This window comes from Dermacentor andersoni, chromosome 10 (assembly GCF_023375885.2).
Source record: "Dermacentor andersoni chromosome 10, qqDerAnde1_hic_scaffold, whole genome shotgun sequence".
NCBI classification, from domain to species: Eukaryota; Metazoa; Arthropoda; class Arachnida; order Ixodida; family Ixodidae; genus Dermacentor; species Dermacentor andersoni.
The window spans coordinates 6,272,303-6,297,638 of record NC_092823.1 but is presented as its reverse complement, the minus strand read 5'-3'; the positions used below and the strand labels follow the sequence as shown (position 1 = coordinate 6,297,638).

At 45.8% G+C, this 25,336-nt stretch overlaps 1 protein-coding gene across 2 annotated transcripts in view; it reads left to right on the top strand.

The window, feature by feature from the left end:
* LOC126519716 (nischarin-like) overlaps positions 1–25,336 on the top strand; it is a 187,035-nt gene that overhangs the window by 13,230 nt on the left and 148,469 nt on the right. For both annotated transcript variants that reach the window (XM_055065375.2, XM_055065374.2), the window contains exons 2-3: positions 4,582–4,665; positions 17,410–17,592. In XM_055065375.2, the coding sequence (XP_054921350.1) occupies positions 4,582–4,665; positions 17,410–17,592 (267 nt within the window). The remainder of the gene's footprint in view (positions 1–4,581; positions 4,666–17,409; positions 17,593–25,336) is intronic.

Sequence of the window (25,336 nt, the reverse complement as noted above, 5' to 3'; positions counted from 1 at the left end):
AGCATGCATTGCAATTGGTCCCCTGAGTTACTAAGCAAGGTAATATCATCAGCGAATCGCAAGTTACTTAGGTATTCTCCATTAACTCTTATCCCCAATGCTTCCCAATCCAGGTCTCTGAATACCTTCTGTATACACGCTGTGAATAGCATTGGAGAGATCGTATCTCCCTAGCTTGACGCCCTTCTTTGTTGGGATTTTATTGCTTTCTTTATGTAGGACTATGGTGGCTGTGGAGCCGCTAAAGATATCTTTCAGTATTTTTACATACGGCTCGTCTACACCCTGATTCCATAATGCCTCCATGACTGCTGAGGTTTCGACTGAATCAAACGCTTTCTCGTAATAAATGAAAGCTATATACAGTAAACTCAGTTGCACGAACGTCGGTTTAACGAATATTTCAGAATAACGAACTTCTAGAAAATCCCCGGCAGTTTTCCTATGCATTCAATGCAAAAATTTTTCAGTTAGACAAATTTCTGAAAAGCGAATATTTCAGTTGAACGAACTTCATCAGCGGACCCGGGCTCATTTTTGAAATCAGCTCAACGAAGTTTTGCGCTCTGCAGCGCTGGCGTAGCCGATGCCCGCCGCCTCCAAATCACCCCTCCAGCGGCGGCTACGTGCAGAGTGACAGTAAGCTGGTGCAGAGTGACATGCGCTGAAAAATCGCAACATAAAAAGTCTTAAACTTCCAGTAACTTGGGAGAAAATATTTTCCCAGCGTAGTCTTGCACAACTGGTAAGCTCCTCACTTTTTTGTGTTTGGGGAGAGCAACGTTACCTGTGCTGAGCTATCAGATCTGGAAACTGATTCCAGTGTTATAGTCCCGAGGAAGAAGAGTGTGACGAGGAGGATGCACTGGCAGAGGCAGATTCAAATCCTGTAATTCTAGCCGAGACTAAAGAAAAATTAAATTATGGGGTTTTACGTGCCAAAACCACTTTCTGATTATGAGGCACGCCGTAGTGGAGGACTCCGGAAATTTCGACCACCTGGGGATCTTTAACGTGCACCTAAATCTAAGTACACGGGTGTTTTCGCATTTCGCCCCCATCGAAATGCGGCCGCCATGGCTGGGATTCGATCCCGCGACCTCGTGCTCAGCAGCCCAACACCATAGCCACTGAGCAACCACGGCGGGTGATAACCGAGACTGTAGGCTACCTTGGAAAGTTGCGAGACTTCGTGTCTCAGCAACAGACTGTGCCAGAGGAAGTGCACAAATACATCGCCTCTCCAGACAGTTTTGTTACCTCTTTCGCTGTAAGAGCACCAGTGCAAATGAAAATTAGATTCTTTTTTCGAAATGAGATATGCAGCAACGTAACTGTTATGCACTTCGTATATATTGATGTACATAATTAGATAAATTTCATTTCACACTTTTGACTCGATGTCTGCTGTGACCTATGGTGTTCCATATTCTAGTGAATATTCAGTTTAGCGAACTTTCAGTTAAGTGAACTTTTTTCTTTGGTCCCTTGAAGTTCACTCAAGTGAGACTTCACTGTATAAGGGTTGGTTATATTCCGCACATTTCTCTATCACCTGATTGATAGTGTGAATGTGGTCTATTGTTGAGTAGCCTTCACGGAATCCTGCCCGGTCCTTTGGTTGACAGAAGTCTAAGATGTTCCTGATTCTATTTGCGATTACCATAGTAAATACTTTGTAGGCAATGGAGAGTAAGCTGATCGGTCTATGATTTTTCAAGTCTTTGGCATCCCCTTTCTTATGGATTAAGATAATGTTAGCGTTCTTCCAAGATTCCTGTACGCTCGAGGTCATGAGGTGTTGCATATACAGGGTGGCCAGTTTCTCTACAACAATTTGCCTACCATTCTTCAACAAATCTGCTGTTACCTGCTCCTTGCCAGCTGCCTTTCCCCTTTGCATAGCTCCCAAGGCTTTCTTTACTTCTTCCGGCGTTACTTCTGGGATTTCTAATTCCTCTAGACTATTCTCTCTTCCATTATAGTCGTGGGTGCCACCGGTACTGTATAAATCTCTATAGAACTTCTCAGCCACTTGAACTCTCTTATCCATATTAGTAATGATATTGCCGGCTTTGTCTCTTAACTCATACATCTGATTCTTGCCTATTAGTTTCTTCTTCACGGCTTTTAGGCTTTCTCCGTTCCTGAGAGCATGTTCAATTCTATCCATATTATACTTCCTTATGTCAGCTGTCTTACACTTGTTGATTAGCTTGGAAAGTTCTGCCAGTTCTATTCTAGCTGTAGGGTGAGAGGCTTTCATACATCGGCGTTTTTTGATCAGATGTTTCGTCTCCTGCGATAGCTTACTGGTATCCTGTCTAACGGAGTTGCCACCGACTTCTATTGCACACTCCTTAATGATGCCCATGAGATTGTCGTTCATTGGTTCAACACTAAGGTGCTCTTCCTGAGTTGAAGCCGAATACCTGTTCTGTAGCTTGATCCGGAATTTTTCTATTTTTCCTCTTACCGCTAACTCATTGATCGGCTTCTTATGTACCAGTTTCTTCTGTTCCCTCCTCAAGTCTAGGCTATTTCGAGTTCTTACCATCTTATGGTCACTGCAGCGCACCTTGCCGAGCACGTCCACATTTTATTTATTTATTTATTTAGCAAATGCTGCCAGCCTGTATTACAAGCCTTAGGCAGCAAACAACAAAGAAGCAAACAATGAGACTCGACCAGAGTCCAAAACACAGTAGAATAAAAGAACAAAACACTCGACTAAAAAAAATTACATGTGTGCCCTATTGTTCACTCAGGGCTCGTAAAAACAAGTTCACCGCTTCGGAACTGACCACGTTTCCAGGCAGATCATTCCACTGAACAATGGTGCGGGGAAAAAATGAGTTTTTAAAAACATTTGTTTTACACAAAAATGTGCAGACTTTTTTAGAATGATAGGAACGCGTAAGGAAGTGGGTAAGGGGCTCAACTAAAATGCCTTCCTTTAGCTTTATTTTATTATGATAATATAAGTAAAATAATTTTAGTCGTTTGCAGTGACGTCGGATGTCCAACTGTTCGAGTCCTGCAGTGTGCAGCAGGGCTGTTGAGCTTATATTCCAGCTGTAACAATTAAATATAAACCTGACTGCCTTGCGTTGGACATTTTCTAGTTTCACTTTGTTACTTTCGGTCCAGGGATCCCGTACTGCCGTAGCATATCCTAATAGTGGTCGTACACCGGTTTTATAGGCTAAAAGCTTTATTTCTTGAGTAGATTGTACTAGTGTTCCCCTCAAGTAGTGCAGTTGTCTTAGGGCTTTTTTTTCGATATACGAGATATGCGCATTCCATCAAAGGTCAGAGGTTATGTGAATTCATAAGTATTTAAAGGTATTTACAACTAAGAGAGGTTTGTTGGCTATGCAATATGTAAAACTTAAGGGATTTTTTTTACGTGTGACAGCCATTGCTATGGTCTTTTTCGAATTCAGTCATTTGCCACGTCAAGCACCTATTTTCTATTGTAGATAGGGAATCGCTGAAAAATGAAAAATTGTACAATCATCTGCGAACAGTCGCAGTTTAACATGTATGTTTTCAGCAATGTCGTTGATGAACACTAGAAAGAAAAGGGGACCTAGGACAAGAGCCCTGCGGAATACGTACTGAAATCCCCTGGGATCGCATCAGAAAGGACACCATCGACAACTGCACTTTGACATCTGTGCGAAAGATAGGCTTCAATCCACGAGAGAAGGCAATCGTGTTTTAATATGGGTTTTAATTTTAGCAATAATTTGTGATGCGATACATGGTAGAACACCTTCTCGAAATAAAAAAAAAATGATATCGACTTGACTTTGCCTATCTAATGCTGCTGCCAGGTCGTGGACAGTTGCAATCAGCTGCGTAATAGTGGAAAGACCGCGACGGAACCCATGCTGTCAGTTATCAATAACGCAATTGTCCTCGAGAAAATTGGTTATGTGTTTACACATGATGTGTTCTAGCAATTTTACGGAAGTACACAGAAGAGAAATCGGCCTGTAGGAAGAAGGTGCTGATGGGTTTCATTTTTTAGGAATCGGAGTGATTTTTGCGAATTTCCAATCTGACGGCAACTCTGTGCGTTTTTAGCGATTTCTTAAAAACTAAGGTTAAGTACTCTGCACACCACTCAGCACACTGGACTAGAAAGGTGTTGGGTATTTCATCAATACCTGGCGACTTCTTGGTGTCTAAGTTGAGCAGAAGAGCTAACACGCCTTCCTCAGTTATACAAATGTCAGTGATTCGAGGTAAATCAACCATGGAATAGGACTGTGGTATGACATCTTGTATGATGCCAGGGTTAGCGCAGAGTATAAAGTCTGTTTCATTTCTAGTCTCGCCATTCGAACTCCTCCACGTCCACTTTCGGCTATCTCGCTTGCGGAAGAAGGTATGCATTATCCGCATATTATTCTGTTCTGCAAACTCTACTAATAACTCTCCCCTGCTAAATAAATATAAATATAAAATAATAATATAAAAATAAAATATATTTCCCCCCCATATTGGGTTGGGGGGGTGGGGAAATACAGGTTCGATATCACATAAATGCTTTCCTTTTTGGGGCTGGTGCAGGTGTACCGGGTTCAAGTTACAATCCCCCCTTACTGCTGGGTGGCCAAGCACCGGTACAGTGATTTCAAGGAGCTCCATAACAAGGTGGGTGCCATAGGAACAGCTGAGCTCATGCTTAAGTGGCCACTTCCCACAATTGTGCATTGCAAACACACAAGCGTAGTGCATGGATCACATGCTGACAATTATGTCTGCAAAGTATCGTACTGCGGCATGGTGAGAAAACAGCTGAAATGTTGACTCAAAGCCTCTGCATCCGTTCTTCACGGGAACTCCTGCCGGAGAAGCAAGGTCACATGCATAAATGCCTCTGCGTCAAACGGGCTGCCTGCAATGTCAATGATTATGGCACACAACTTCAGTAAATCATCCAATGCAGAATGTGCAAAACCGCAGTGGAAGTGTGTGCCATACAGCTAAAATAGCATAAAAAGCCAACAAACAGACACCAAGGAGAACACAGGGGAAAGTACTTGTATTAATTGAATTAAAGATTTGATTAATTAATGGAAATGAAAGTGGATGGAAAAACAACTTGCCGCAAGTCGGAAACGATCCCACGTCTTTGCATTACGCATGCAATGCTCTACAAATTGAGCTACCGCGGTGCTGTCCTCCCATCCACTTTCTGGGGTATTTATGTATTACTACTAGAACCAACCCTGAGAGTGTTAGCCAATGCCACCACTCGCAAGCCTTGGCGGTGATGTGGAACATCCTTTCTGCCGCAGGCGTCACGAGTACGTGACCTTTTCGGGTGAAGGCAACTGGTCAGTAAACCCAAACATGCTTCACTTCACTTCACTTCACTTCACTTCACTTCACTTTATTACCTTAAAGGCCCCCAGGATTGGGGGTATTACATAAGGGGTGGGTAGCTATTAAAATAAATTATATACTTAAGGGAAAGATGTTTAGGTACAAGTTTGCTCGCTGGTAAATATGTTAATTATACAGTTCAAAAACGTCGATAGGCAGGTGATTGCGGCGATGTCGTGTGGAAGGCCGTTCCAGTCCGAGGCTGAACGTGGGAAGAATGATGTGGCAAAAGTGGTAGTGTGCGTACGTGGACGGGCGACTTGAAAGGGATGACCAATGCGGAGTGAAATGTGTGCAGGAGGACTGATGTAGGGTGGATGATGAAGTGAGCTGTAAAAAAAACCTATGAAATAAGTACATAGTAGCAATACGACGCCGACAAGTCAGGCTTGTTAAGCCGGATTCTGCTTTTAACGATGATATACTGACATTATATGAATAGCATGAATGGATGAATCTTGTGGCACGATTCTGCACTGATTCTAGACAGTTTCTTAGATATTTTTGGTTAGGGCTCCAGATGGCAGAGGCATATTCCAGCTTAGAGCGTACGAGTGACTTGTATGCAAGCAATCTTAGGTTTGGTGGCGCTAGACGTACCTGAAGGCATCAATGTTGTTGGATTTTAGACCCTCGTTATGTAATGAACGAGAAGAAAGGGGGTTAACAGAGGGGCCCAGTTTTACACACATGTCCTCACTCCAGTGTATGAATGAACATGTCTAATTTTGGTTCACATGAGCAATCCTTACACTGAATGGCCATCTGACCATTGTTCATATTGTCTTGACACATAGTGGGGGTGCTCCCTGAGCCTTTCATTAAGAATATTGTAGCGTAGAAAGTAGTCCGCTACTTGTTCCGCGCCGGAGAGATGAAGCAAGCACACTGGAGATCCGTAGACATGTCCTGATTTGATTTATTTGAACTTTGGTTAACCGAATATAAGCATTTACGCACTTGTACAATTCATAACTGTGACATCTCAGCACCGCTCGCTGCGACCTCGTCCCTCGGTGTCTCCGGCGCGAACTGAACTGGGACCCTCGGGAAACGTCACAACATTCCGCCCGAGAGCAAACAGATCACCAATACCAACTCTTCGTTGACCAGAGCCAATCAGGCCGCACAGATTCAAATCATCGCAGCCAATCGTTGGCGGACTTCGCCGAGTTTGAACTTGATGACAGCCGCTTACCTGAAGAATTATGACCCAAAGAAAAGTAAAGATGCACAAAAACTACAGAGACATCCGTTGGGCTTTAGATGAACTGGCGGCGTCTACAAAAAGAAAGCGCACAAAAGAGTCGAGAAGCATCCCCAGACAGCTTGAGCAATTAGGAGGCGCTGCTTCCGTCGCCAGTACAAAGGGGGGGGCCGGACCCTCGGCGGAACGGGGGGTGCCGCGCGTGAGATTCCCTCCCCCCCCCCCCCAACCGGCCTCCCGACTCGTGGGCGAAAATACATTTTCAGAGAAAAGCGGTAAGAAAGAAAGGAACACTGCCACACAGCACAGGCAACGAAAAAAACGTAGACAGCTACGCGACACCTCCCCCCTACAAAATAAGTGTCCCCACTCTTAATTAGCATGAAGCTATAAAATCATAAGCGCGCCACATTCAGAATAAAAAATCTAGCGAAGTCTATACAGCACTGTCAAAACACCATAGCACTCGCACAGTTATAAGGCAATGTTACATCATCATAATGTGCAGAAAGGGCGAATAAATCTACAAAAAAATATTTTGCACATGTGAAAACACTACTAGCACCTATACAAAGACTGAACTGCATATGTTCACAAAGCAACAATACGCGGCAAAAATATGTCACTAACTAGCACTGCGGGGCACACATCTGTCTAAAGGAACGAACAATGCCACATACAGTTTTAACTAGTCTTGAGTTCACTCAGTCAACACCACTTGCGGTGTAGTAAATCTCTGTGTCACTGTCACCAGTCCAGAGTTCTTTCGGTTCGGTGTTGGACGACAGTTCCCTATAAAGGGCACGCGGATCAAAGTACACCTCAGTGTCGCTAGTTGAACGTTTCCTTCCGTGGTCACTGACGGGAGGAACTGCTGCACCACCCTGCGGCACTGTGGCTTCATCGCGTGCAGAACGCTCGCATTCACCATCACTCTCGTCGTCCGCGTCGTCCTCGGGGCATGTACAGGGGCGACACAGCTTTAACCGCGCTATGTTTACAATGTCCCTTTTGCTGCCGGTGCGGTTCACGACTTCCCAGTTGTTCTCCGCTACTTGCCGAAGGAGGCGAAATGGCCCGTGGTAGCGGTGGAGGAGCTTTGTTGTTTTGCCTCTTGCTCGTGAGGGTGTCCACACGTAGACGAATTGCCCCGGTCGAAACACTGCACCCCGCCGTCGAGCGTCTTGTTTTTTGCTTGTTGGCCCCTCTCGCGCTTGGCTACGAGCTCTCTAGCTTTGCGAAGCCTGCGCGCCACTGCATATGCGTCGATGACACTCTCGTCACCACGTTGAAGGTTGAGGCTCGCGTCAATGGGCAAAGTCGGTTCCCGGCCGTGCAGCAAGAAAAACGGAGTGAAGCCGGTTGTCTCCTGTTGTGAAGAGTTGTAACCGAAAACAACATAAGGGAGGAATTCGTCCCAATCCCGGTGGTTTGCAGAAACATACATGCTGAGCATGTCTGCAAGCGTGCGGTTGAACCGCTCGCACAGGCCATTTGTCTGCGGATGGTAGGCGGTAGTTGTGATGTGGTTACTCCCCATTACATTGAATATTTCTTCGATCAAATTGCTGACAAAATGCTTGCCCCGGTCAGTGATTATCTTCGCCGGTGCTCCGTGTCGCAGAACCACCTCCTCCACAAAAGCTTGGGCTGCCTCAGTGGCCGTTGCAGCGGGGCAGGCGACTGCTTCTACCCATTTTGTGTGGTAGTCTGTCATCAAAAGGACATAGTGATTGCCGCGTTTACTCTTCACAAATGGCCCCAGAAAGTCCATGCCGATTTGCTCAAATGGCCGCCCCACAGGAGGTATAGGTTGTAGAAAACCCATAGGTTTGCCGGGTGCTGGTTTTCTCGTCTGGCAGTCTGGGCAGGTCACTACATATTTTGTTATCTGCGAAAACATTTTCGGCCAGAAGTAGCGGCTCCGCACCTTCTCCCAAGTTCGCCGAACTCCGAGGTGACCTGCCGTAATGTCATCATGACAATGTCTTAAAACCTCAGTCCTCAAGCTTTTCGGGAGAACAAGCGCCGAGCGATCTTCGTCGAAGCCCTTGGCTCTTCGGTACAGCACTCCACCAATGAGCCGGAAACAACGCTCGGCTCTTTTCACTGTTCTTGCGACAGGCGTATCAGGGTTCTCCAAATGCTCTATTAACTGTCTGATCCAAGTGTCATCCCTCTGCTTTGCACCGACGTCCACATAATCCAGCGCAAGTAGCGGTAGTGCGTTTTCGTCGCTAGTCGGCGGAGGTTCATGGGGCAATCGGGAAAGCGCGTCCACGTTCCCGTTCTTCAAACCTGGACGGTGTCTCATTGCCATGTCATATTCCTGCAGCAGCAACGACCATCTCATGAGCCGTCCATTTGGATTCTTGACTCTCATCAGCCAAGCCAGACAAGCCTGGTCGGTCACTACGGTGAAGTGGCACCCGAAGATGTAAGGGCGAAACTGTCTGCAGGCATAAACGACGGCGAGACACTCCTTCTCTGACGTGCTGTAGTTGCTTTCAGCTTTGTTTAGGTGGCGACTGGCGTAGGCAACGACGCGTTCCTGGGAGCCCTCCTTCTGAACGAGCACCGCACCGATTCCGTAATCGCAGGCATCTGTGTGAATTTCAATTGCTTTGCCCGGTTCGAACTGACGAAGCACCGGTGCCATGGTTAATTTGGCTTTGAGCGTTCGCATAGCCTCCTCACATGCCATATTCCATTCAAAAGTTTCATTTTTCTTAGTTAACGTTGTCAATGGCCGGGAAATCTGCGCAAAGTCCTTAATGAAGCGTCTGTAATAGTTACAGATGCCGAGGAAGCTCTGTACCTGCTTTTTACTTTTTGGTGTCGGAAATTTCTCGATAGCAGCTATTTTTTGTGGATCAGGGGTTATAGTGTCTCCAGTGATCACGTGTCCCAGGTACCTAATCTCCTCGCGGGCGAAGGTACACTTCTCAGGTTTTAGCCTCAAATTAGCTTCTTCGAGGGCAACAAATACCTTTCTGAGATCGTCCAAGTGGGCTGCCATTGTCTTTGAGAAAATAACTATGTCGTCAAGGTACGCCAAGCATACCTTCCAGAGGAGACCACTTAGCACTTTGTTTATCATCCTCTGAAACGTAGCCGGAGCATTACACAGTCCAAACGGGACGACATTGAATTCATAGAGTCCTCGCCCGCATGAAAATGCTGTTTTATGCTTATCCTCCTCTCTAATTCCGATTTGCCAGTAGCCTGATGTCAAGTCCAATGTCTTGAAGTAGCGGGATCCCTGCAGCACATCAAGAATGTCGTCGATTCTCGGCAAAGGGTGCACGTCTCTTTTCGTGACGGCATTGACTCTTCTGAAATCGACACAGAAGTGCCAGCCGCCGTTTGGCTTCTTTACTAGAACCACGGGGGACGACCAAGGGCTGTTAGACTCTCTGATCACTCCGTCACGAAGCATCTCATCAACCTGCTCGCTAATCACTTCTCTTTCGAAAGCGGAATGTCGGTAGGGATGCTGATGAATTGGAGCCGAATCACCTGTATCTATGACATGCTCCGTTACGTCAGTTCTTTGAATTGGGTTGTGTTTTCCGGTAAACAGATGGCGGAACTTATTGACAAGTGACAGCAGCTCATCTCTTTCAGAAGGTTGTAAATGGGAGCCAGTGTCGACTTCGAAGTCGCTGCTACCGGCTGTGCAGTGCGGCGCGGCGACGCCCAGCTGCGCGTCATAAATGGACGTAGCCCAACCAAGCTTTGTGCCGCTATGCAGAATCACTGGGGACATAGTAGGGTTGGCCACGCGGACAATGCCGACTCCACTCAACACATTGGTTATGGTTTGTGCGACTAGCAACCCGTTTCTCAAAGTCACGTTTGGCTCGACAATGTGGACGCCGTCTATAGGAATTTCTACGGCCACAACAGTCTCGGTGCGCGGCTCTAATCGGATCTGCTCTTGGCATCACGCTGGAACATCACCATGTGTGGCACTCTTCGACTCGACTTGAAGATCGAACACTTCCTTTCCAACTTGCAGTTTCTTCGCAGAAAAATCTACAAGTAAACGAGCTGCTCGGCAAAATGGGAGGCCACCGAGCAGCTCGTAAGGGCAGTCCTTTACAATTAGAAATTTCTGAGAGATTTGTGTGACGCCGAATTGAAGAATTATTTCCGCTTCCCCCAAGGGCGACAGGACATTTCCTCCGATTCCTCTTACTAAAATTCCATTCTCTCTCAATTTTTGAACTAAAGCGATCTTGTGCGCGAGATCTGAGGAAACGACATTTACAGATGAGCCCGTGTCTACAATTAGTCTGCCGATTGTTCCATTTGCCCTGACAGGCACAGATGTTAGTTGGTTTTCTGACAGTGTGCAGACTGAACGGCCAGGCTGGCCCCCTATGCCCGGCCGTTCCCGTTTCCCGAGTCATAGCGCCGCTCCCCGTTACGACTCTCCTCGTACCTTTGCTGCCGCTGTTGGTCTTCGTACTGCCTCTGGCACTGACGCGCGATGTGGCCGAGGCGATGGCAATAGTAGCACCGAGGGCGCCCATCGTCGCCGCGGGACGTTCTAGGAGGCCATGGTGCAGGCGGCCGGCACACCTGTGCCTCTACAGCTTTTAGTCGGTCGGCAAGGGAGCCAATAGACTCAGCGATGGCCTTCATTTCCATATTGCCCGTCGAAGCGCCTTGCCGGTGATGGTGCGTGTCCGCCTCGCATGTCGACACAGAGTGTTGGTGCTCGCGAACGGGGAAGCTCACCGGTGGGTGCTGTAGTGCGGCGGCGATGGCGGCTGGGTCGTTTGCTTCCCCGGGAATGGTCGCTGTCCACGGCTGCGGGCCAGTGGGAGGAGGGTAGCCCTTCGAAGGCATCAAATGGGCACGGGCCATCAATGCAGCGTGGTTTATACGCTGGAGAGATTGCAGAAATTCTGCACAGGTTGTGGGATTAGCAAGGATCATCTTCTCCAGCGTATCGGCCCGAAGTCCGCGCAAAAGATGACGCAAGCGCTCCTCCTCCTTCATGGCTGGGTCTAGTCGGGCACAAAGTTGCAGTACATCGTAGTGATACTGCTCTGGGCTCTCAGACGGCAGCTTCACTCTGTTTTCCAGTCGCAGGTGGGCTGTCTCTGCTGCGTGGTGGCTGTTGAAGGAAAATTTCAGCAGAGCATCCCACTTCTCCCACGTATTTGGGGCACCGGTCAAAATTCTGGTGGTATACCATTTTTTCGCGTCTCCCTCCAAAGCCAAATAAAGAAATTTCACCTTGGTGTCATCGTCCCAAGTGTTGAGTGATGAGACGTGTTTGTAGCAAGTTAGCCACTCCGAGACTGATTCTTCAGGGGTGCCCTTGAAGAGTGGGGGTCCGATGAAGGGTCTTGATGTCGCAGCAGTTGGAAAGCAGGCCATTGTCGCAGCGTCGTTCGTGCCGTTCTGGCTTCTCAAGGTTGGGCTCATCACTGTACAGGGAGTCTTCGATACCGCGCAACCTCCACCACTTTGTAGCGTAGAAAGTAGTCCGCTACTTGTTCCGCGCCGGAGAGATCAAGCAAGCACACTGGAGATTCGTAGACATTTCCTGATTTGATTTATTTGAACTTTGGTTAACCGAATATAAGCATTTACGCACTTGTACAATTCATAACTGCGACATCTCAACACCACTCGCTGCGACCTCGTCCCTCGGTGTCTCCGGCGCGAACTGAACTGGGACCCTCGGGAAACGTCACAACATTCCGCCCGAGAGCAAACAGATCACCAATACAAACTCTTCGTTGACCAGGGCCAATCAGGCCGCACAGATTCAAATCATCGCAGCCAATCGTTGGCGGACTTCGCCGAGTTTGAACTTGATGACAGCCGCTTGCCTGAAGAATTATGACCCAAAGAAAAGTAAAGATGCACAAAAAACTAGAGACATCCGTTGGGCTTTAGACGAACTGGTGGCGTCTACAAAAAGAAAGCGCACAAAAGAGTCGAGAAGCATCCCCAAACAGCTTGAGCAATTAGGAGAGGAGGCGCCACTTCCGTCGCCAGTACAAAGAGGGGGAGGGAGTGACAGCGCTGTCGGCCAGCCGGACCCTCGGCGGAACAGGGGGTGCCGCGCGTGAGATTCCCTCCCCCCCCTCCCCAACCGGCCTCCCCACTCGTGGGCGAAACAACATTTTCAGAGAAAAGCAGTAAGAAAGAAAGGAACACTGCCACACAGCACAGGCAACGAAAAAAACGTAAGGACAGCTACGCGACAATATGTCGGCCATGTTTGGCTTATGTAACTTTTGCTGCAAGACAGTGACATGTGATAAATTGCAGATTACTTGCATTGGGCATGATTTTTCTAGTGCTCCTCTGGTGCTGCATCCTGAGGGCATTTGCCAAAGTTAGCTATTGCATGGTGCTACTGAGCGCCATGTCGCAGGTTCGATTCCCAGTTCCAGCAGCCGCATTCTGGTGGGGTTAGATGGCAAAAAGTGCTCGTGTACTGTCCAGTTTGGGTTTTCATTAAATAGTCGGAGATAGTCGAAAATATTCTGGAGCCTCCAATATCCACATCTATCATATCCCGTCATCTGTTTATTTGGAGTATTGGATCACATTAATTTTTCGTCAGTTTATCATTGTAACGGAGAGTTGAGGGCCCATTATGGTAGTATACACACAAAAATTAATTGGGCTCTCAGCACTCATTTTAATTTGAAATTTGTATTTGAAAATCGCTCCCTCTAACATATGTGCGAATCCTGCGCCAAATGTGCCATTTTGATACTCGTGTGGATAGCAGGTTGCACGGTAAGCGGAAAAACACGCGAAATTGCATCGTGGTGGTGTGCCAGAACAGCTCTGGCTGTGGCAGGCGTGAGCGAAAAATCACGGGCGCAGCGGAGGGTGTCGCATTGTTTGTCTTGAAGCACTTGTAGTCTTCCTGTCTTTCGTCTGCTATGTGTGCGCAAAACGAGAACAAGGTGAAAGCAGGAGTCAACGTTTCGACAAGTTGACTTGTCTTTTTCAAGGCTACATATGCTTTCCTCGGGACAGTATATATAAAGCAGGAGCAAACGTTTCGACAAGTGGGCTTGCCTTTTTCAAGGCGACGTATGCTTTCCTCTAAAGTGGGAGCCAACGCTTCGACAAGTGGACTGGTCTTTTTCGAGGCTTTCCTCATCTTGAATTTCCATCTCCCACCTTCCCCCTGTTTTTTCTGCTATGTGTGTATGTTATGCATCTACAGAAGCATCTATTTTTTCTTGAAATAAACCGGTTGAAAGTATTACTTCATGTGTGCTGCGTCTTTATTCTTGTCTTTTGCGAGTGCTAAAACCAATAGGACTGCACCATCTCAGCCGCATTAAAATCGAAACAACACAAGTGCCACAGGAAGATAAACATTGGTCAGCAGTGAACGTGTGCCAGAGTGGAGCAAACGTTTTGCAAGGGGACCTCTCCATGAAGGTGCTTTAGCCCTGACGCTAAAGGACAGCTGTTGCCATGAGAACAATTCCATTTATCGAAATGTTGACTCCACAGTGACTCTTCCCTTCTCTGCCTAGGGCTAATCAGTTAAGAGTTGTTCTGGCATTTCTTTCCAAAACAATGTGCCGTTGGGCTACTTGGTGATCATTGGAGATGAACGTGGCGTGAAACACTTGAAGTTATATGCAAAATACTGCATCGGAGTGATGTACCAAATTCTGCTGATATGTGGTCAAGTTTATGTAGGGCAATCTGGCAGTAGCAGAAATGAAAGCGCTGTCACACGTGAAAGGTGGGTAAACAAGCACATAGGTTGCATCTGTGATCACACTGTGAATCTTGTGTATGTCAGCCAAGACTAAGGACTTGGCAAGGCAATCAAGACAAGGCTATTATATTACAATACAAAATGAAATTGGGAATGTTTTGGTCATACAATCATTTTAGATTTACTTGTTCAGTGAAACAGGTGCACTAAGGATACGTCTGTAAATTTATTAATGCGTGCTGCATTGCGCAAAAGTAAAAAAAAAAATCATTTTTTCCCGGGTCACAGCAATGTCACAAACAGCTCTGAATGGCTGTCAGTATAGTTATTAGATGTCTCAATGCTCGTGCTGTGACCAGAGACAGCATGCATGCGTGTATAATTTAGAAATGTGTACTAGGCCCCATCAGTCTCATTTATGAGGCATGAAAAATGAGTGAAATAAGGATTCCAATTGCCAGAACAACGTGGGAAACAACTCTCGGTGGCTGCCAGTACAGTTGTTAGACATCTCGGCGCTCGTACTGGGGTCCTGGACAGCACGTGCATGCATGTATAGTTAAGGAACAAGTACCGCATGTCCTATGACAGTGGCCACTTTCCTCTCTTGATGTGCCTCACTGCAAGACATGGCTGTAAAGTGACAAAGCCAACTTTAGAGACTGGCCATTTTGCAGCGCATAAGGATTGGAAAGCGGACGAGCACACATAAAAACTAAACACTAGAAAGAATACAGTACATGCACTTGCCCTACATTTTTTCTCTTGTTTCATTTTTATGTGTGCTGCTCAGGAATGGATGCAATGCAGATTAGACATTTGCCTCATGCACACTCCTCAACGCATGTCTTGATCCGAGGTAAACTGAGTTAGGCCTACGCTGCCTACACACAAATAACCTGGATTTAAATCTGACTTCAAGTAGCTACATAGCACATAATACAATTACAAAGTGGCCGTGTTGCATGATGTCTTTTTTTTTTTCTACGGTCAAGTTGGGCCAAATTTGCAGGACATTTAGGTCCGTGTTCTTGCAATCAGAAGGATTTTTCAGAATTCTGGAGTCTCTCAGACAAACGGAAAGTTGGCAAATGTGTATAAGACATAAGCCACTCTATTTGTAGCACCAATATATATTGTGACATAGTATATGATGTCTGTGTTGTCAGACGTGACAGTGTCCAAGCAACACCAGTGGCAGAGAGGCATGGCCTGTACAGTCAAACCTCAATATAATGAACTTTTCTGTGGAAAATTTATTTTCCATAGAACAACCTTTATTTTGAAACTCAGTATAGTGAAGTGTGCTTATAAACCATTTCAATATAACAAAATTCCGCTGCCGGTGTGAAGGAATACCGAGACAATATATGGAAACTTTCGCGTACGCAGATGGTCAAGTGTTTAAATTACATGTGGCGGCTTGCAAACGCACCTCTTAAATCTCGTGACTGAGAGCGGCTGCCGAAGTGGAGCAGTGTCATGTTCCCTATAAAGTCCAAGTGCGATAATATCCTATCGTGTCCTGCATGTTGCATGCTTTAGGTGCAGGTGAAAGCAGGTTGAGCTCGGAAGGGTGGTGGCTTGATGAGTGCCATCTTCTTAAGGGAGTGCGGGGAGCTCGCTCGCTCTGAGGCAATGAAGTGCGTACGAGAGTGGGCGCTGGCGCGTCTCCTTTTCTGGCACAGTCATGTCTGCACGTGGCTGTCAGCGTGACTGAGCACGTATGCAGCCCGTGCTTTCTGTTTTAGAAGTGAGATGGCATGGCATCGTGCACTGCCTTGCTGTGCGTTTAGTACTGGAAGTTGCGTAATCCAGGCTTTGGAGAGACGTTGAAGCAAGAAGTTGATAAAGCGTTTACTTCTCGTTGCTTGCACCTTTCATTATGGTGTCGTCCCACTGTGGGCAACACTATCAGCCACAGAGGCAGAGTGCATGCAAAAGCGTGGCTGGGTTCGCATCGTACCGCTGATTTGATCGCTGGCATGGCATGAAACTGTATCTTTTGCTGCCAACGTTCAAATTCAATGAAATTTTTTCTCATACAAGTTTGCTTTGTTTTATTGCCCGATAATTTGGAAAAGGTTGCAGCCCCTTCTGTGTAAGAAAAATTCATTAGTGACCATTCTTATTTGCATATAGGATTGAATTTTAATACAACGAAAATTCGACATAATGAAGCGAATTGTCGATTTTACAGACTGCTATAACGGTTTAACTGCATAAAAATGCCGTGGGACGTCGCACAGCAGCTCGCAACCTGAACTGTCAGCTGCCTGCTAGGTTTTTCGAGAATTAAGCTTGTTTATTGTTCAGCCCTTGGCTTATTACATATATTGCCACCCACCAAGCACCATTAAAACTAGTTAGGGGTAGCACTCCATTGTCACCTGTTGTCGTTCTTGTGGTGGCTCTTCCGCACCCAACAGGTTCACTTCTGGCCTTCCTCACTGCACTGTCACAATGCGAATGTGCACGATGTGGCTCTACGTTTCGTAGACTGAGACGGCGTCACCAACATCAACATGGGCACATTTGCAATCCACTGGTCAGGCAGAGATAGGTTGGTGTCCTATAGGGAAATCATAAATCATTACAGGCTAGCCAAGGCTAGCTACTCGGCAGTGCATTGCTCATTAAACAAGTGGAAATTGGTGGCTAATATAAACCAGCACATTCCCCAACCCTATTGCCTTTAGTCACTATCACCCAAGCACATACACAGACATGTGTAAGCACTGTAACAACAGAGCAAGGCCTTCAACAGATAATCTGCACATGCGCAAAGAAACAATATAATAACAATATCAGGTCAGAAACACAGCAACCAACTTTAATAATAAGAGATTCAATTCATTGGGAGACCGTGCTGCTAGTGCAAGGCTAGTCCAAATGGCTGAAGACACTGCCGCCGCCAAGGGGCTGCTGGCTGCCGTCTGAAGGCGAGAGGGGGAGAGTTCTATCATTGCCCCCTCCTCTGACCACATTTTGGGCAAAATAAAGGTATCTCTCTGTCTATGCCACACAGGCTTATATGGTACTACCTGATGTCTCAGTACAGAGGTGTTCCTCTGTGCAGCTTCGGCGCAACTACCACGTGGAGCGGAGTCTTCTGCCGCCCGGCAAGGTCCTAGGGCGCCAGGCAGCCAGCTTTGTGCAGCAGCGCCAGGCCGAGCTCGAGCACTACCTCGTCACGCTGGTGCACCACTTTGCGGACGGCCTGCCGCTGCCCCTGGCACGCTTCCTCCACTTTGACCAGTTTGTGAGTGGCCTATGTCTGAAATCATCATCATCCTATTTATGTTGCAGTGGCAAAACCAGAAATTCATTTCAGGGTGGCGGAGAAGTGGGGGGTGTTTCCACAACTACCACTCCTTCCCCTCCTTCACCCTCTCTCTGTTGCATCGGTTATATACATATATATATATAGTGGAGGTTGTACACCGCGCAAACACACTTTTAGCTCTCCCCGGATAAGAATGCTCTTTAACAATGAGGATGCACATTTAGCAGCCACTTTCCTTATGCTATTTTTAAATATTGCAATATTAATAATAAAAAAAAACTAGAATATTGTTTACAAATTTATGCATTTATATAATGTATGCTGATGGCCTAGCTGGTACATGACTTACAAAAAACAAACTGCGCTAAAAATGGGGCTGTACAAAAACAAGATAGCACACTGTCGCATACATGGCTGGCATCTGCAGGTATTCTCTCAACCTTGTAGCATCTCCTTGTTGGGCTCGGTGTTGGGGGGCCACCATTGCCGCCGAACTTCCCAAGGATTAGATGGCAAATGCTTTTCCCCCCCTTCAAGATCTCCCTCCAAAAAGAGGGCGCACCAAAGCAACTTTCCAGTTCTTTCTGAAACCAAACGAAGACAATTTCCAAAATACCATGTTCTTCATAGTGAACGCAACACAACTGTAAGAAAATTCACCTTTTCTAGTATCCAAATGCCTAGTAAACAAGACTGGACCTAACTACAAAGCCTCAAAGATGGCCAGCAGAGACCTCCTCCTCGAACTGACCAAGAAAGATCAACTTGAAAAGCTTGCTGAACTTGCCAGTATCGGTGACATTAAAGTGACAATCTCTCCACATAGCTCGCTCAACACAAGCAGGGGAGTTATTTCAGAAGACTTCCTGAACCTCAGTGATGAAGAGCTCCTTTAAGGATTTCAGGAGCAAAACGTAATTAAAGTGCAAAAAATAACACTTCGACGAAATAACCAACGGATCCCCACGAAACATGCGATATTGACATTTGGAACGAGCACTGTACCCAATTCACTTGATGCAGGATACTTGAAAATTAACGTTGGACCGTACATACCGAACCCGAGACATTGTTTCAAGTGCCAGAAGTTCGGGCATGCATCACAGTCATGCAGAGGCAAAGAAGCATGTGCGAAGTGTAGTGCCAATGACTAAACTGCAATGCTCCCGCCCATTGTGTCAATTGCAAGGGTGATCATCCAGCTTACTCGCAGAGCTGCCCTTGCTGGAACAGAGAAAAAGAAATCATCGCAATCACTGTAAAGGAAAATATTTCGTTCTATGAAGCGAGGAAAAGGATAGGGCACTTACAGTCTGCCCAAAATAAAGAGGAACAGATTCTTGCACTTATCGCTACGTTTGGCTTTGCTCCTGACATATTAATGGTGACAGAAACATGGTATCAATGTGAATCGGAAGTTATTAAGTTACCCGGCTGCACAACATTTTTTATGAATCGATCATGTCGAAGAGGAGGTGGCGTTCTGTTAATGGCAAAAAGCACACTCCGTTGCAACATTGTTGCATCTTTTCCTCTTGTTACGTTGGATTATGAAGTGCTTACTGTTCAGTGCAATGATAATGTTTTCTGCGTCCTATATCGACCACCAGGATCGAGCACGCAGAACTTTCTGTCTTTTATGGAAAAATGCTTCTGCTGGGTGACTGATAATGGTTACAAGTTCCTTCTGGCAGGGGACCTAAACATTGATTTCTTAAAGGCTTCTACTTCTAGAGAAGAACTTAGCAAGACAATCGAATCAAATGGTTTTGAAAATGTTATAAATAGTCCGACTCGTATTTCAACAGACACATCGACATTAATTGACGTCTTCATAACCAACATCCACCATTCTAACATTTTATCTGGTGTTGTGAGTGCTTATATAAGTGATCACCTTCCAATATTTCTTTTGATGACCCAGTGTTCACCTTCAACATCCAAACACCGTTTACCACAAATGGTTCGTGATGTCAATGTGCAAAGCCTGAAGTATTTTCGTGAGGCAATATCGCTAATAGATTGGTCAGAACTGATGCGTGCCAGTGATACAGAAACTGCTTATGAATACTTTTGCGCTAGGTTTAAGGATACCTATGATAAATGCTTCAAATACAAAGTAGTTAAACCAGCACGTAAAGCCAAAAAACCATGGATAAATAAAAACTGTATCCGTGAAATTCGTGCCAAAAACCGCCTCTATAAGACTTTTATTGACACCAGGACTGAAAAAGCTTTGCATGAATTTAAGGTGCAAAGGAACAAAGCAAATAGTCTTTTGCGTAGAGAGAAGAGACGGTATTTGAATAATTTTTTCAATAATGACGTAATAAAGAAATCTGATGTTATCTGGAAGCGTATTAATGGTTTTCTTGGGCGAGGAGATAAGAACACGACTATAACAGGAATTACCCTAGGTGATAAAGTTTTATCAAATGAGATGCTTGCAAATACATTTAATAACTATTTCACAACCTTAGTAAACAGTACTCATGATCCTAATTCTTTGAGTTATTTTCGCTGCAGGACTAAACAATCAGCATTTTTAGCGCCTACTACGGAAAATGAGGTATTTACTACTTTTATGTCTATCAAAAACAGCAGATGTGATGTCGAAGGATTCGAGATCATGCCAATTAAGCGTGCCCTGGGCTTGATTCTACCTGCATTAGTACACATAATCAACTTGATATTTTCCAGGGGCTCGTTCCCGAAAAGACTTCAGGTTGCGAAGGTAGTAGTTTTGTACAAAGGTGGTGATAAAAACGAGCTGACAAACTACCGTCCAATATCTGTGTCGCCCATTTTTTCTAAAGGTATAGAAAAACTAGTACATGCCCGCATGACATCGTTTCTGATCAAACACTACCTTATAACAAGTACGCAGTATGGTTTTGTGAAAGGGCAGTCGACAGAAATTGCCTTACTTACTCAAAAGGAAATTATATTGCAGTCGTTTGAACGGCAATTATGTACTCTGGGCATCTTTGTTGATTATTCGAAGGCATTTGATTGTATAAATCATTCCACACTACTCAACAAACTTGAACATTATGGATTTCGTGGCGTATTTCATGAATTAATACAGTCGTATCTTGAACACCGTATGCAACAAGTGATCATAGAACGATATCTGTCGAATTTAAAGCCAGTTCACGCGGGAGTGCCACAAGGAAGTATTCTGGGGCCCCTGCTTTTTTGTATTTATATCAATGACTTAGTTACTATAGATAATAATGTGAAATTTATTATGTACGCGGACGACACAACTATTCTGGTTACCGCACCGAATTCGACAGAGGCTATCGGTATCGCAAATGAAGCACTAGCAAAACTGTCCTCGTGGTCTACCGCAAATTCACTTAGTATAAATACTAAGAAAACAACAGCTATTCTGTTCAGACCGAGAAATCGTAATGTCGCTACAGACCTAACATTGCAACTTAATAACTATATTATTCCGATTGTGCCTACTGTTAAATGTCTTGGGGTTGTATTCGAACAACATATGTCGTGGAATTTGCATGTGGATTTAGTCGCTGCGAAAATATCCCGTGTGAGTGGAATTTTATGCAGGTTAAGATATTTTCTCCCTAAAAGCATCAAACTTCTCCTATACAAATCCTTGCTTCTCAGCCAAATTCATTATTGCCATCTTGTTTGGGGTACTACGACACCTTCTAATCTCACCACATTACACAGAATACAAAAAAAAGGCCGTCCGTAGTATTCTGGACGTTCCCCACGACACACATACGTGCCCACTTTACAAAAAACTGAATTTATTTCCTATGCCTGATATTTATGAGCAAACACTAATTCACCGATATAAGACAAGTATTAAAAGAAATAATAACACGTTAAATACTATATCGAACTTAAAACGTAGAGATGTGAACCTAAATACGTGCAGTCGCGAACTCTGGGAGATGCCACGGGCAAGGACTAATTACACATACCAAATGTTGCGCTTTACATTACCATCTTGTCTAAATAAAATCAACACTGTATAAGTTTCAATATTATGCTTTTTTTTTTCTTTGTTTCCGCAAAAATTGAATAAACTGTTTTTGTAACAGTGTATTTGCCGAATTGTGCATTGTAGTATGTTTTGTGTGACACATTTGTTGATTTCATATATGTATAATCTGCATTAGTAATTGGTGTTAATTCTTTCGGTTTCAATTGTACGTGAGGGCTATATGTACTGCATATACATTCTGTTTCACTTGAATTCATTTTACACATATAAGTATGTATATATTATACATATGCATTATGCCTGACACTCGTGTTATTGGGACTTAGGTGATTCTAGCTTAATATGTAATACCTAACCCTTTGCTCTGTCACTGCTTGTTAAAAGGGGCTGCGGACCTTGTCAAGCCATAAAAGGCTTTTTGTTCACGGTCCTCAACATTTTGGTGTTGAAAATAAAGTGAATTGAATTAAAAATTGAATTGAAGTCCTCATCACCTCAAGTGAGCTATGCCAGTGTGACGAGGCAAGGGGCAGCGCCACACCGGTTTCAGGAGTCTACAGGGTCCACGTCTGGTATCCTTGTAGGAACTCCATCCGCCCCTTTGGTGGCTGCAGCCAGTGCTGCTCCGTCATCATGAAAGACGGGCCGGCAGACTGGAGTGCTGCAGGGCCCAAAGTTGAACCGAACTCCACGGCCTGAGGCGCCTCTCTATCATTCAGTGCCTCGGAGGAGGCGATGGAGGTCGACCCGAAAACCCCGGTGTCATTGACGTTGAAAGATGCACGCTCCTTGTAGCATGCCTAGAAAAACAAGCTTCTTGTGACTGCGCCAAAAAAAAAAGGCAGGTAACCTGAAGGGTTACCGCCCTTAATGAGATTAATCAACTTTTTAATGTCACCTACAACATATAAGCTCATACACATAAGTAAATTTTTTCAATTCCATTAATATGGCTTTCATCGTTCATTGGAATTGCAGAGGCCTAATCTACAATCTAGGTTACATCAAAGACATTATAAATAAGTTATCGCCAGTGGCATTCTGCCTTCAGGAAACAAATTTAGGCCCCAGAAATACACATTTTCTTAAAGGTTTTACTGTCCTAAAAAAGGACCGTGAGCGCTCCAGCCGTCTGTCTGGAAGTATCGCCATTCTTGTTCGAGGCAGCATCCCTACAGGGAACGTTCTATTAAAGGGGCCCTGAACCACTTTCTCTGAAGCCTCAAAAGCACCTTCGGATGAGATTTGTGCCTCCCAGGAGTACATAATTGAGATAATGTTTTAAGAAGACCTAGCGGGAGCATAGATATCACGAGAGGAATATTTATATCTCTCATTCATCCTCAACGTCCTACGTTTCGACAGAGGGAGGCAGAGCCTATGGTGATGCCCCACCCACGGCGTTATGTCACCAGGCTTCAATGTTGTGTTTCTTCTTTTGCTGCTACTTTCAGTGTAAATTAACGGGTGCTGGGTACTGTTGGCAACATGGTATTTCTGGTCTCCTGCTTCTGAGTGTGCACGGCTGTACAACTGGTCCTTCAAACCGCTGTTTGTAACGTCGTCTGTCCGCCCTCGCAGGGGCGTCTGCGTCAGCAGGCGTTTGGTGTGTTGCGACACCACGTACCCAAGCACACGAGGGTTGGAACCTCCCGCGTGTAGCCGTGCGCGGCTTAGCCGTGTCTGGGGAAAGGGGGATCCTGGGGGTTCAGCTGATGCCGGTTGTTTGGACCTTTAAGGCCCCTCGGCCAAGGCAACACACTTCTTTGGCCTCTGCTTCAGTGAAGATAGACGGCACCCCCGGACTGACCCATCCGGGGGAAATTAGTAGTTGCCTTTTCTTGTCCCCCTCTCCATTTTGTGTCTTTCTCTCTTCCTTTCAATTTTTCCTGTCTTCTCCTCTCTTCTATTTACTTCCGACTTTCCTGGCAGCGAGGGTTAACCTTGTGTGGATGGCCAACCTTGGGTACTCCAGATTGGGTTATACTAGCACCGTACAACTGGCGAGGGCTTGTCTTACTCGTAAGACTTGCTCCGTCCCCATGTTGGGCTCGGTGGTGGGTGGTTGGCGCTGCTGCCGAACTCGACTCCTATGTCTTCTAGTACACCACTTTCCCTTGATCACCCTCTAAAAAGAGGGTGCACCGACGCGACGTTTCAATTCTTTTTGAAGAACAATCAAGAACGGAAGAACTTCACTTTGGCCTATTTGGTATTTACTGCATATCATATTGACCGCAAATAAAGACTGGGACAGAGGGAGAGAACAAATAGTCGTGCAGTCTGGTCATGGCTGCACGACTATGGGCTTCGTATGGTCTTCTCCCGCTTGTCTGAGGTAGAATCGGGCGGGGCGTTTCTGCACTCCCAGAGCATGTGTGCGAGTGTCGCCGTGACCCCGCACGAGGGGCACGTCCAGGTAGATGGTGTGTAAGGTGGCGGGGTTTGGATAAGTATGTATCTGCAACAAGCGTAGCGTTAGTGCCTGTGGCCTGTTCAGTTTGGGGTGAGGGGGCGGAAAGAAACGTTGTCCCAAGTAAAAGTGTTTCGGGAATGACTGCATTTAAATTTTGCCGAAGAAAAAGGGAAGATGTTTTTTATGGCTATCGACACATATTCCAAATGGTTGGAAATTAAGACCATGAACCAAAGAACCGTCTCGAAGACAGTTGAAGTCATGCATTCTTAGTTCGCAGCACATGGCCTTCCTTTTAAGGTAGTGATGCACAACAGGCCGCAGTTTCGAGACGCTGAGGTCGAAGACTTCCTGGAAGCTAATGGTGCGAGGCACACACTTACGCCGCCATAGTGCGCAGTTCAGACAACTAAAAAGCACTGCTCAAACAAGTACTACAAGATATAGAAAATATTCATATTCTGTTATCGAACAATGCCTCACACCTTCACAGGAAGAACACCTGCTGAATCTCCGCAGGGGCGTCTGTGTCAGCAGGCGTTTGGTGTGTTGCGACACCACGTACCTGAGCACACTAGGGTTGGACCCTCCCGCGTGTAGCCGCGCGTGGCTTAGTCGTGTCCGGGAAAGGGGGATCCTGGGGGTTGAGCCGATGCCGGGTGTTCGGATCTTTAAGGCCCCCCGACGGAGGCAACACACCTCTTTGGCCTCTGCTTCACGTAGGCGGCACCCCCGGAATAAACCACCCGGGGGAAATCGGTAGTTGCCTTTTCCTGTCTCTCTCTCCCTCAAACCTTCGCCTTTCCCTCACTTTACAACTTTCCTGTCTCCTACTCATTTCCTATTTCTTCTGATCTTCCAGGCAGCAAGGGTTAACCTTGTGTGAGTAGCCAACCTAGGTTATGTCATATTTGGTTATAGTGGCTGTGTACAGCTGGCGTTGACAGGCCTTGTTTAAACGCAAATCCTGTCACATCCCCTTGTTGGGCTCCGTGGTGCGTGGCTGGCATCGCTGCCGAAACATATGTTACGCATGGCTAGCTCTTTCCCCCCACTCTCTGATCGCCCTCAGAAAAGAGGGCGCACCAAAGATGTTCTCAAAATTTTTGGCAACAGATTGCAAAGATTTCCCAGATTCCACGTCATCCATTCTGACAAACCTGAAAAGACGATGAGAATGATTTCACCTTTCCTAGTGTCAAAGTGTCTTACCGAAGCACTTGGCGCAGGTTACAAGGCATCAAAGATGGCTAGTGTAGATCTCTTTCTGGAACTCCGCGATGCGAAACAACATGAAAGCCTTCCTAACTTAGTTAAATTTG